We start from the raw sequence: 14063 nt of genomic DNA on the forward strand, positions 1-14063 counted from the left end.
ACAACAACAACAACATGTTTTACGCAGAGTTGATCACAGTTAATCATCATGCTTTGGCAGTGAATCTGTGGGATGAGAAAGCTGTTATAGTCATGTTGATTTCTAGTATTTCATGAGGCTTTTCTAACACCCATATTTAATCAAGGAATGGTAAGACTTGTTTTTAACCAGTGATTTTCCATCTCCTTATATTTAGATGTTTAGGTGTATGCCCATAAGCTGAGTTACTTGGTCTTGACCATCTCCACAGACTGGTATCAACGCAAGATTGGATCTTTAATTCTAAATATGTAAAAGCTCCTATGCTTTGTTTTCAAAGGTTACTTGATGTTAATTTTGGTTCTCCTTAAATGAGTGAGAGTAGGTGTTATAAGGAAAGGGGAAAGGCTTTAGTGTCTGTTTGCAAGCTCTGCAAATTTGATAATCTAAATCTGCTTTTTCTGGATTCTGGCCAAGTCTGCCAGCAGCCTATCTAGATGGCCTTTAAGCTTCAACCTTTGTTGTTTATCTCCTTCTACATAATATGTGACTGTTTATTCTTCTATCTTGTTACCAGTTGAGTTAAATTTTCAGAGTTATAACACCTCTCAAGTCAAATTTAACCTGCTTCTAGATGACACTTAAAGAAAATAGGTATTCACTGCTTTCTAACACCAGTTTACAATTTATGTTACGATGGTTTTCCTCTCTTTTATACAGATTCTCCAAGTGGGGGGTGAAGACGCACAGATGCATACTTTATTTGCAGATTCTTTCGCTGCTTTGGGTCGTTTGGATAATATTACATTAGTGATGGTTTTTCACCCCCAATATCTAGAAAGTTTCCTAAAAACTCAACACTATCTACTGCAAATGGATGGGCCATTACCCCTACATTATCGGCACTACATTGGAATAATGGTTGGTAAACATTAAGTGAAAAATTCTTTCTGCCTCCTTTATTAATCTTTTTAAGAGATGGTTAATGCTTTAAACACAGGGATAAATACTTATATTCTGACTTCTAACTGGATTCCTGTTAGGTAGTATGTGATTTTCCTCTTTCTAAATAAGTATACTCTCAAGTTTAAGAGTAAAAAGAAATATGTTTTATATATTCTTAAGAACCATTTTCCATTAAATGAGAATAAAGAACACAAGATTTATTCCACTATTTTAAGTAGTTCACATTGACATAAGTGGTGCTACTCCTGTTCAACTAGTAAATTATACTCCGTTATTTTATGGTTGGCACCTTAATTGAAGTTTGTTAATCTGAGGATCTGAAAGTTGTTATATAAATACAATTTCTAAGACACAAAATACTTTTATCAGATATTGGGATATTTCTGAGGTGCTTTCTATGGTATATGTGATTTTTTTTTAACGTTATACGAAACTGCATTTCTGTAGTTTATGGAAAATTTGCAAACATACTAATCAAAAACTTGCTGTTTTGCACCTTATAAAGGAAGATTTTAATATTTATAGTTAGAGTGATCTTTTTGTTTTCTCTTCAGGCTGCAGCAAGACATCAGTGTTCCTACTTAGTGAACCTCCATGTAAATGATTTCCTTCATGTTGGTGGGGACCCCAAGTGGCTTAATGGTTTAGAGACTGCTCCTCAAAAACTACAAAATTTAGGAGAACTTAACAAAGTGTTAGCCCATAGACCTTGGCTTATTACCAAAGAACATATTGAGGTAAGTAGAAGTAATGTATCTAGGGTGTCACTTAGGGATTTTTTTAAAATAGACTTTATTTTTTAGAGCAATTTTAGGTTTACAGAAAAATGGCACAGAAAGTACAGGGTTCCCCTATTCTACCCCCTTCAGCCTCCCCGCAGTCTTTCCTCTTAACATATAGCATTAGTATGGTATATTTGCTGTAATCAAAGAATCAATATTGATATATTACTGTTAACTAAAGTCTGTCGTTTACATTAGGGTCCACTCTTTGTGTTGTACAGTTCTATAGGTTTTGACAAAGGCATGTCATCTATCCACCACTATACTATCATGTAAAATAGGTTCACTGCTCTAAGAATCCTCTGTGCTCCACTTATTCATCTCTCTCCCCTGCACCCCTAAACCCCTGCAACTACTGATCATTTTACTGTTGATAGTTTTGCCTTTTCCAGAATGTTACATAGTTGGAATCATACAATATATAGCCTTTTCAGATTAGCTTCTTTTACTTATCAGTATGCATTTAAGATTCCTCTGTGCATTTTCTGGGCTTGATGGCTCCTTTCATTATTACACGATGTATGGAGGTACCACAGTTTGTTTGAAAGCCATCTTGGTTACTTATGGTTTTGATCAATTATGAATACAGCTGCTATAAACATTCACATACAGGTTTTTGTGGGGGTTTTTTGTGGACATAAGTTTTCAACTCGGGTAAATAACTAGGAATTAGATTGCATGGTAAACCTATGTTTAGCTTTGTAAAGAAACTGAAACAGCCTTCAAAAGTGGCTGTACCAGTCTGCATTCCCACCAGCATTGGATGAGCATTCCTATTTCTCCACATCCTTACCAGCATTTTGATGTATCAGTGTTTTGGATTTTAGCCATTCTGATAGGTGTGAAATGGCATCTTGTCTTTTTCAAATGCCATTTAAACTAGTTCCTTCTGGTTCTGTTTATTAATAGAATAAAGGTAGATTGATATTCTCTAAAAGTACCATGCAGTAGAAATTCTTAAAAATACAACATATGTTTGGGCTTATCTTTCTATTTCATAGAACATTTTAGGTACTATATAATTGAAGCATCTTTTTAAGATATAAGATTTGAATATGATTAATGTAGTGTTTATTGTATCATCTGGTAATGTAAAATTATACAAGATTATAAAACAGGTAATGAAGTAGAAGGGATATAGATTTGTAAGACTTTGAAAAATCATAGCCTTTACCTTGAGCATAATTTTTTAAATATAATTTGATGATTTAGGAATATTCAGAGTCAAGTTGTTCAAACTACTGTCTTTAAAATTCCTTGAGAAAGCTTGATAACAGAGAAAAACATGGGCATATTTTATACAGTAGCTTTCACTTGAAATACATTTGCATTGAGACTTTGAACTAACAACAGTTAATGCATTCATAATCCAGCATCTGAAATATGGCAGCTGCTTTTAAGCAAAATGCATTGTATTACATTTTTAAATCGGGATTTCAGAAAATCAAAATAATAATGAAAGTGTCACTATCAGGTTATGTTAAGCTCTATTTGTAAATACATAATTCATAAATTATTTTAGCAAATTCTGGGTTCTACATGTCTCAAATTATAATTTTACTCTAGGTTTTATATAGTGACTAATCCTGTTTTAAATAGATTAAATACCAAGATGAACTATTCACTTTTACCAACACCATAACCCAGTATATAAGTATGTTCTCATTTTTTTTTCTTAAGGGACTTTTAAAAGCTGAAGAGCACAGCTGGTCCCTTGCAGAACTGGTACATGCAGTAGTTCTCCTCACACACTATCATTCTCTTGCCTCATTCACATTTGGCTGTGGAATCAGTCCAGAAATTCATTGTGATGGTGGCCACACATTCAGACCTCCTTCGGTTAGTAACTACTGCATTTGTGACATTACAAATGGCAATCACAGTGTGGATGAGATGCAGGTCAACCCAGCAGGAAATGTTTCGGTAAGTATTATCTGTTACAGGATCATCATAAGACTAATCACAGTAATTGCTGTTTTATTATTTTTTTCATGTGACTCCTTGGAAAACCCACCCTATGAAGTCCATAGAGATATTAGGCCCCTCTATCGGTTCATTCAGCAAGTTCCTCTAAATGCCCAGCACTAGTTTAGTGCTAAGGGATATATAAAATTTTAAGACCCTCGAGTAATTTTAGGATCAGGAGCTGTCAGCATGGGCCCCATCAGAGCCAGCTAGTGTTGGAAGGATGCTGCAACGAGTTGAGGGGAGGCTGAGACCATGCAGCTTGGTGGTGCGAGACTCCCTGATGCTGATCACATTCTTTTCCTTCCTTTTGCATAAAAGAAACAGGCTGGTTTCTTAATTATCTTCCAGAAGATTTAATCAGCCTTTACCTGGAAATTTCTCCTTTTAAAATTCTTTTTCATGTTTAACTTGGCACAAATATTTATAAAAGTGAATGTAAACTTATTAAAATGTTTTCACTTCTATTCCTTCTCTGGCTTTTATATTTTCTCAATTTTGTTATTCCTTTGAAACAGATTAGAAGTTGAATTATCTATAAGCAGGTTTTAATTTCCTGAATACGTTGAATCAAAATTCCCTTTGCATTCTTTTGCTATAGTGAAAGTTATTTCCAAAGAGAAATCACAGAAACAGCATCAGTCTTCTGAATACTTTGCATAGATTTTTCTCAGTTATATTATTCCTTTGAAACAGATTTAAACAGTTTGAATTACCTTTAATGTATATATTTGACTGTGGGCAAGTTACCTAAACTCCCTGGGCCTCTGTTCTTTCATGTATAAATAAAGGTCAAACACAAGGTTGAGGTTTAAATGAAATATCTCTAAAGAAGTAAAAGGCCTAATCCAGCTGGCATTGATCAGGTGCTAAGTAAGAAGTAGCATTTACATATTGTGAGATTAGCACATGAAGGGAAATATTTTTTTCCTCAGAGTTGATCACTGCCATGCTGACAAGGTTCAAGACCATAAGTTTCACCCTCTGTTGAGCTACCTGGATTAATGTTATAGGCCCATCTTTGGCCACTGATGATTTATTAAAACATACGGGTTATGAGATGGTCTAAGAGAGAGTATATATCAGTTGCTAGGATGCTTGGAGTTGGATTGTTGTCCTTCCCCACCTTTGATTTAGTACAAAGCTAAAAAAAATAATGGGGCGGGGGGAGTCTTACAGGGCCTCTGGAGGGGCCAGAACTTGCCTTAAATCTTCCTCAACCAACAAGTATTTTGTCTATTGGTGCTTGAGAGAATTTGAATGTTGGATGGGTTTAACTGCACAAAAGGAAAAGATATTTACCACTTTATATATACTATAGTATATGTACATATAAAGTGAAGAGGCCACCTCTTAATGCTAAAATGGTATGGAGTATATGAATAAGCCTTGTTTCATTATAGAAAATTCCAAAACTTGTACTTTGTGTGTATGTGTGTGTGCAGAAAGGCAGGAATGCTTTCCTGGACAGCAGATGGATGAGCAGTAGCTTTAGTTTGTATGTAGGTACAGTTGGCACTATGTATGTATGTACTCTGGACTACTTAGAAGTAGGTTTTTTAATATAACAAGTCAACTTGAGTTGTAATATATTTTGGGGAATCAGTTCACTACAAATTGTGACTGTAAACATTGTACTGTAAATGTTTTATAGTTTTCCCCCAATAAAATTTTTGGGGAAAAGGGTAAAAAAAAAAAAAAGCATGAGGCTAAAGAAAAAGTACTTGACTATTTCTAGGTATTCCTCTATTACATGAGATAATAGTAAAATAATAGAAATTTTAAATTTCTCTAGTAAAGTCCTCATTCTCAGGTGTTGGGTTGGCTGTTTTAAAAGGTTTACACCCCGCACTGATGGCACTTGTCAGTGAGTTGATAAAGTTTATTCTTCAGGTGTATATCCTATGTCTGACTCATTTCTTCAGTTGCAGATACTAAAAAACCAAAAAATTTCCTCATACAATATTAACATTTTAATACTAAAATGAAATGCCATTTTTTTTACAGTAACAACTTTAACAGATTATTCAAGGAGCAAAAGAAATACACTTTGTTTCCTTTTCCTCTTAATTCACTATAAATCTATCAAGAATTGTCTTTCCTAAGAATACTTAAAATTTGGCTATTTTAGAAGGAAGTAGGTAAAATTGTATAATGAAGGATAATGTGAGTTGACAGAAACCTTGATGGGTTGTTCTTTTGGTTTGGTTTGGTTTTGTAAACCTTGGGTCATTCTTTTAAGCAACATAATCCTTTTCAGACCTTTTTTATTTGGCTGCCAACTCTGTCTCAGGAGTAGTAAAGGAGATGTATGTACCAGAAGAATCTTCAATACATCATAGGAACACTTTCCTTCACGAAACTGTAAGAGAAAGTGCTTACTATAGGGTATTTGGTGTAACTATTAGGATCATATGAAAATATAAAGCACTAGTAGTATAGACTATTTGTCTCTTAATATAGAATTATCCTGACAAGCTTTCTGCAGCAAATATTTTGCAGATATCTACTATGTGCTAGTACTATGCTAGGCTCTGACTATATACTAGTAAATTAAACAGACAGGTCCCCTGCCCTTACGAAGGTTTGGTCTGAGGGAGGCAGACATTAAACCAGTATCATGCAATAACAGTACAAATTGTGTTTGGTGCTCTGAAGGAAAAAGAGTGCTGTGTGAGAATAGGATGACAAGGTTCAGGATTGGGGGATAGGACAGGAAAAACACATAAGCTGATGCCTGAAAGACCAGTGGGTGTAAGCCAAGAAAAGAGTGTAAGAGTAGGGGAAAGAACATTTCTAGTAAAAGATGTTTATGATGGGGAAAACTTTAGTTTTGTATTTGAACAGTGAGATTTGAAATTGGAAGATATCTTACTGTTTTATAAGATAAATTCCACAGATTTGATCCCACTTTCAGAGTAAGGATGCAGCAGTGTATAGATTTTTAGACGTGTCAATAGAGATGTCACTGCTATAGTCATCCCAGCAAGTGACAGCTGCCAGCCCCATTTGCAGAGGTCAGGTGGAGAATTCCAGCCCTGTAAGGACAGGTTTCATTCTTAATTGGTAAATTAGAGCTGAGTACTATAATTTGAAAATGATAGACGCATGTTGACAATACGCCCAATGTGCATAGTTGGTGGAAAACCACTTATACTTTGTATCTTATTTAACTGAGCAGTTCTGTTTATATTAACTAGTTTTAAATTTTAATTCTTGAAACTTAGCAGTAACAGTAAGAATTATTACTAATTTTATAAGGTAAAAATGATGTGTTCTTAAAATCATTTTTATTTTAAAATCTGCATATTTATATATGTAACAGGTCAAAATAATTCCATTTTTTAAATTATTCATGTACTTTAAAATCATAACATCTATTTTTCCTATATTCTGTTAAGTCTGTTTCACAAGAGTTTGTATTTTAGTAAGAATTTTTAAATTTCATCTTTTTTCTGACATATGTAACATTAATTGTATTTTCTCTTTAGGTAAGTGATTCCTTCTTTGAGGTCGAAGCCCTCATGGAGAAGATGAGGCAGTTACAGGAATGTCGAGATGAAGAAGAGGCAAGTCAGGAAGAGATGGCTTCACGTTTTGAAATAGAAAAAAGAGAAAGCATGTTTGTCTTCTCTTCAGGTAAAAACAATCATTACATAGTCATCAAAATTTCTGTTGCTTACAAAAAAAGAGGCCCACTTTATTTAAAGAACTTAAAAGTTTTAAAACATCAATCCAAATGTTTTTCCTTTTAGAGAGGCTATTATTGCATAGATATTCCTACTTACAACTAAAGGAGGCAACCAAGAAAAGGAAGTTATAGTATAAATAGCACTAACCTAAAAGAGGACATTTGATTTGAGTTTTAGTACTAAAATCACTGCCAATAAGCTTTGTGAATGTAAGTCACTTAACATATGAATGTTCTCTTTTTCCTCTTCTTTAAAATTAGGAAATTGATTTCGTAAAGCCCTAAGGTTGCTTTTCAGCTTTAGAAGTCAGTGATTTGTGCAAAGGAGCTATTTATTAGACAAACAACAAACTTGAATCCTTTATGTTTGGCCTTTATGTACAGGCTATAGGATTTAATATTTAAACCAGGTAATTTAAAGGAAAAAAAGGTAAAGTATCTCAAAATGTATTTTGATAACAGAGTGGTATAAAGAGTATATGTGTTAAAAGCACCAAGTTTCCTAATAGCAAAGAAAAAAATCAAATTTGTATAAATGAAGGTTGGATGTTATCTTATTTCTCCTTGAGGAAAAATTATTTTTTTGTTTCTATTGTCTTCACACAAATATGAAAATAATCCAGAAAGGCTAAGAGCAGTTCAGGAAACATTGTAAAAATGATTGACCATTCCAGAATTGTCGAGGACCTTTGAGGTGTTAGATCATATTATATATTATAGGACATTAATATAACAGAGAATCTTACTACATTCCATTTACTGGTAAGTAAGCTATTTCTCTTTATGGTTTTAAGACCTTAGTTGATTACTGTGTCAGAGAAAGGGTTATCCTATTTTTACTTGTTGTAGGTAAAATGAATTTTAACTAGCATCCTGTTTTTGAAAAACTTTCAGTGGCTTTTTTGTTTATTTCAGATGATGAAGAAGTCACACCAGCAAGAGATGTATCTCGTCACTTTGAGGATACTAGTTATGGCTATAAGGATTTCTCTAGACACGGGATGCATGTTCCAACATTTCGAGTTCAGGTAAAATTGCAACTTGCTGTTATACACATGACAGGTTAGAGATACGTCAATCTGACTTAAAATAAGAAAAGTCCCCTGGATTTGAGAATTACAAAATGTTGCAGAAAGAAATAACTTTTCTATGTCAGGCAGTTCCTTTAAATATATTTATTGTGTTGTTAAAGTTCATAAACCAGTTGATCAGAAATCAAAACACATTCATCCATAAAACTCAATTACAGTAGTGGGTTAGGTTCCCAGGTAGTGTGCTAAAACTCAAGTTCCTAATATATCTAAACAATGAATAATAGTAGCATGTGTAGCACTGGTTTTTCTCCTCCATTCCTATTGAGCCCCAGTGTTAAAATGAGGCCCTGATATGCACCAGGCCTGATGACAAGAGAAATGTCCCCAGCAACTCAAGCATTATATATATATATATATGTGGGTGGAGGGAAAGAGGATGAAAAAAATCAGAAGTGAAAGATAATGCGAGTAAGTTTTTGTTTTTAATTTGGGTGAGTTCTTACAGATAGGATACTGTAATTGTCATGATTAATTTTCTATGCTAATTCTCTTTAAAATATATACTGAATGTTATTTGAAGCAATGAGAATTTTTGAGGGTTTTAATTTAAACCTTGAGAGGATTCACATATTCCAAAATTACTTAGCACTTATCTCTTAGAGTGAATAAAATTAGTGATCTAGGGAGTAGAATTATTGTTGGTAGACCCAGTTTCCTTAGCTCCCCAGTCACTAACTTTGAAATACACAGTAAAACTTCCTCAGTACAATTGTGTATATATTGAGTCCATGGAAACTTAGGGACCTAGTGGTCCTCTAGAATACCAGGTTCCTTTGTTTTTGCTTGGTAGGAGGCACGATGCTAAAAAAAAAAAGTGCTTTGCAAACATCTCTCAGGAGCAACAGTAGCTATATTCTCTGGTTCCACTTGTAAAAGGTGAGAATCAATTAATAAGCAAATATTTATTCTGTGTTTAAGCTTTGTAAGACTGCTTCCAATCAAATCTATTAGTAGAAAAACTGCAGCCTAAGTATATTTTTAAATAGTCTACCGTATAAATAGGTAAATATTTAATTCAGATGAGTTGATACTCCAACTTCCTCAGTTGTTGTGATGCGCTAATGTTAATAACTTATCGGAAATATGAAAATTTGAGACCTATAAGATTTTCTTTGCTCAACTGAGGATTGTGTTTACAGGGATAAAAATTTGACACAAGGAAGAGTTATAGAATATTTCTACTTGGTAGTGTAATTGTGTCATGAAATATAATAGAATTGAAGAGATTGTGTGGACTGGAAATTTTATGGAGGAAGTTAGGATTTGAGAGATTTAAATGGTCCAAAAGCATGGGCATTGTAAAGCAGAGGAGACTATAGGCAATAATTGAGCTTAGGTTGAAAGAGTAAGGGAAGGAATCATAAAGAAATTGGCTGGGCTGCTGAGTGCTTCAAGCAAAGGATTCCTACTTCTGATTAGTGGGAAACTAGTTTAAAATTGGTCAGGTTTGTAGGTTTTGGGACCAGAGTGATAGCATATCAAAGAGGTGTTCCAGGAAAATTAATATTGAGAGCAACATAATAGTGTAGGGGCTTATTTTGCTTGAGGTAGAAATAAAGGAAGCAGGAAGATTTAATGTAGGAAAACAAATTAGGAAACTTAGTGCTAAGAGAAAGGAGGTATGAGGAAAAGGAATGAGTGATGGTGGTTTTGAATTAAAAATTTACAAAATTTGAGGACCATTGTAATAGCTGCAGTGATGGAAAAGGAGAGAGGACTCCCAAGATAGGTTGCCTCTGGATGCTGAATGAGGAGTGAGTGAGAGAAAGATGAAAATGGGTGGCCTGTGTGTAAGAGAGAAGGAATTCCTTTGGGTTTTTAAACTCACTGAGTTACAAAAGCTTTGCATGCTTCAGTATAGAATATGAAAACGTCAGAGCATACTGCAAGTGAAGCTGGGAACTAGGAGGCACTGGAAAGGCAGTGGATTCCAACTGCCAGTAATTTCACCATACGACAGAGCAGTAGACATAGAACTATACTTGGCTACATTTTAATTACTTGCATTTGTTCTATTTTCTGTATTTAGGACTATTGCTGGGAAGACCATGGTTATTCTTTAGTAAATCGCCTTTATCCAGATGTGGGACAGTTGATTGATGAAAAATTTCACATTGCTTACAATCTTACTTATAATACAATGGCAATGCACAAAGATGTCGATACCTCAATGCTTAGACGGGCTATTTGGAACTATATTCACTGCATGTTTGGAATAAGGTTAGTCTGTTTTCTTATGTTTATAAAGAAATTTTCTCCCCTGGGCTCAATTATGCAGGTGCTTGGAACACACACGCACACAGAAGCACATATACAAATACTCAAAACCATCCCTTCCCCAGTAGCTTATTTTTATGCTGCTTATGAATCACTCTGTCCTAGCTAGGCAGGAGGGAGTTAGGGATATTGACAAGAGTTAAATGACAGATGCCTCCAGGGAAGTGGAAGGCACACAAGCTGGTCCTAGAGCATAGAGGAAAAGTTTGTCACCAAACATCTTTGATACCATCTCCTTCTTGGAACTTAATACCCTTATAGTGCTCTCCTAGCTATTCTCGAGCTCCTTCTGAAGAATACCTACTCCCATGATACCATCAAAATGCAAAGCTTTCATGTTCTGACTGCTAGGTATTCAGCCATATTATGTTAAATAGGAAATGCAACCATTATATATATACACCACCCTCTAAAATATACACACAAACTCCACACTATAGGACTTTCTGATTATTTTAGCTGTAAAATCAGGCTTTCTTTTGCTATTCATTTTATCAGTGACCAGACTGTTGACTCGGCCTCCAGAAAGCAGTAGAGCCAGCTTTGCAAGAGCTTTTTTCCTTTTCCACTGAATACCAAATAAGAGACTTTAGTCCCTGGCTGTTCTAGAAACCATCACCCATGGGGGCAGAGCAGACACGGGCGCGTAAACCATCTTGGCTTAAAGCAGAACAGCCTATCCTAAGTGTGGATGCTGTGAGGCCATCTATAGCTCATCCTTCCCTCTGGAATAATCGTCTGCCAACCCCCCACCATTTTTTTGCTCATCTGATCCCAGAAACTCCTGGAAACATGAGGGAAAAAAGAGATAATTGTAGTTGTTTTCATTTACACAACTGGATTACCATCTATATATCATTGCAGTAGTTAAACATTGTTTAATTTGTGGAATTCTTAACTTCAGCAATACTCAAACTGTTTCCACAGTTTCCTCAGTGTGTTTGCTTCTTTATGATTATAAATATATACTGTTGCTTGGGCACTGGAAACTTTTCTGTTCATCTCCCTAACTTCTCTGTTTCTTACCCTTTCATATTCACTCATCCACCCCCAATTAAACATTATAAAGCAGTTATTTGGGAGGACAGAGCTGCCTACACAGAGAGGGAAGAAGAATTTACTATTAATGTCCATACTTTTCATAAGAAACAGACTCTATGTTGAAAATATAATAATTCTCATTTTGTCTTTTAACAGATATGATGACTATGACTATGGTGAAATTAACCAGCTATTGGACCGTAGCTTTAAAGTTTATATCAAAACTGTTGTTTGCACTCCCGAAAAAGTTACCAAAAGAATGTATGATAGCTTCTGGAGGCAGTTTAAGCACTCTGAGAAGGTATGTACCCATTGTGGTTTGCTCTTTAACTTAGTGATTCTCATTCTCCTCCAGCTAATCTAATGGCCCTCAAATCCTTTTCATCACCTCTTCCAATCCAGAGAAGAACATTCCTGCACATGTCTCTAGTATCCCTTGGAAGGAACCTCATTATAGTGTTAGAGTAAAAGAATAAAGACAGGGAAGACAGGTGGTTGGCCCCAATTCAGAAGTGCTGGCCTGGCTGTCACTGCTTGGGAGAAAGATGACTATTTTGCAGGAGCTCTTTTTTAGTAGTTTAAAGGTAGAAATTTCTGGTCTTTGAACCATCTTTTTAAATTATTAAGTGATGATTTGGCAGGGGAAGTTGGTATTCTAATAAAGCAATGTCTAGATTTTCTGAAATGTAACAAACTTCCAAGAAGAGATGTGATCCGATATTCTATCCAAAAAGAACATCAGATGGCTTTCATTTTGAGACAAAGTCAAGACTTCTAAGTTATTCAGAGCACACAGAAAATGGGGGTTTATTATACGCACTGAAAAACTGGGAATGTTTTTAACCGTACCTTAAATAATGTTGTGTTTTATATTCAGGTTCATGTTAATCTGCTTCTTATAGAAGCTAGGATGCAAGCAGAACTCCTCTACGCTCTGAGAGCCATTACCCGCTATATGACCTGATGCCTTTCCTCCATTAAAGATAAAGGAATGATCAGCAGACATAGTCTACAAGGGGATGGTACTAAGCCCCAGGACCAATGGTAGATAAAAATTCAGAAATCCATTGTGCCATGATTCCTTTAGTTTTTGCTGTTACTGTGGAAATACCACTGCTGGCACGAGCAGTGAATGCTTGGCAGCTTCAAGTGTAGAGCTGTGAAGAAGGGCTGCCATTCACAGTATTTTGCTTTTTGACAGTACAAGATGCTGTATAACTGTTTTAATACAGCAAATAGTAACTCTCCAAATCCTGTTGCTTTTATGTTAAATAACAAGAATTGGAGCATGCAAAGAATGGGACTTGGATAATGACATAAGCTTTTTATACATAAAGAATTTTAGATCTTGGTGCTGCTATTTCTGCTGGTGGAATGAATAGAGTGGCTGTTCCAGTTACGCTATTAGTATAAAAGTGAACACTGCTACTATCTGAGCCTACATACCTAATTTGTGTGGTTTCGAATTAAACTTGCATATGTGTTAATTTTTTGCATCTAAAAAAGCATAGAATTATTACAGCTCGGCAAAGACCATTTCGATGGTAACAGTTCATTTCTTTCATTGGTTGAATTAAACTCCAGTGGCATTCTTAAAGATTTTCTTCAAAAACCAATCTGAAAGTGTATAAATTATAAGAAAAGCTAACTATCTTTTGATATGCTGTTTCCCAAGATTCTCTGACACTGGAGGGCAGCTGTCTTGTGCAGTATTTTGTTTCCAGCACTGAAGTTGTGGGAAATGTTGCTGTAGACTGCTGCGCAGTCCCCGGTGCATTCTGCCCCTCTGCTCCTGCTCACCTCATGGTCCCTACTTTAAAGATTGTGCAGCTCTTAAAATAATAAAGCTGGAAAAGTATTTTTAGTCAGGTTATCAAATTTGATTTACAAAAATGCTAACTTTGAAATGCAAAAATATTTGAAAAAATGTATTAAGTATACTTTGTATTCTGGAAGCGTGAATTGCTTTTGAAGTCTGTCAGTATTATTGGTATTTTTCAATAAAGAATCATTTTTTTCTCCAGTTTTATGTGCTGTCTCAAGCTCTTAGGTCATGACTTCATCACCAGTTACCATTCTGAGTTTCTATTTACTTTTATTAGCCAAGTAGATTCACACTTAAATAGTGCTCTAATCAGATGAGAGACTATTAAACAGCAAACTCTTAATGTCCTTTTAAAGGTTACAAAGAAGAGTGCACCTTCACGATCTTATCTAAGACTATTTTATGGTCTCATGCCTTGTCCCTTTTGAACTGAGAGGTTTTAG

At 35.1% G+C, this 14063-nt stretch overlaps 1 protein-coding gene across 2 annotated transcripts in view; it reads left to right on the top strand.

Moving 5' to 3' along the window:
- SESN1 (sestrin 1) overlaps positions 1-13818 on the top strand; it is a 113370-nt gene extending 99552 nt beyond the window's left edge. For both annotated transcript variants that reach the window (XM_028104169.2, XM_028104170.2), the window contains exons 3-10: positions 700-900; positions 1500-1682; positions 3408-3650; positions 7184-7331; positions 8299-8411; positions 10507-10697; positions 11952-12096; positions 12673-13818. In XM_028104169.2, coding sequence (XP_027959970.2) covers positions 700-900; positions 1500-1682; positions 3408-3650; positions 7184-7331; positions 8299-8411; positions 10507-10697; positions 11952-12096; positions 12673-12759 — 1311 coding nt within the window. In that variant the 3' untranslated portion in view covers positions 12760-13818. The remainder of the gene's footprint in view (positions 1-699; positions 901-1499; positions 1683-3407; positions 3651-7183; positions 7332-8298; positions 8412-10506; positions 10698-11951; positions 12097-12672) is intronic.
- Positions 13819-14063: the final 245 nt, after the last annotated feature.

Source organism: Eumetopias jubatus, unplaced genomic scaffold (assembly GCF_037043125.1).
Source record: "Eumetopias jubatus isolate StellerSeaLion01/CBP00866 unplaced genomic scaffold, mEumJub1_p1.0 scaffold_6, whole genome shotgun sequence".
Lineage (NCBI taxonomy): Eukaryota > Metazoa > Chordata > Mammalia > Carnivora > Otariidae > Eumetopias > Eumetopias jubatus.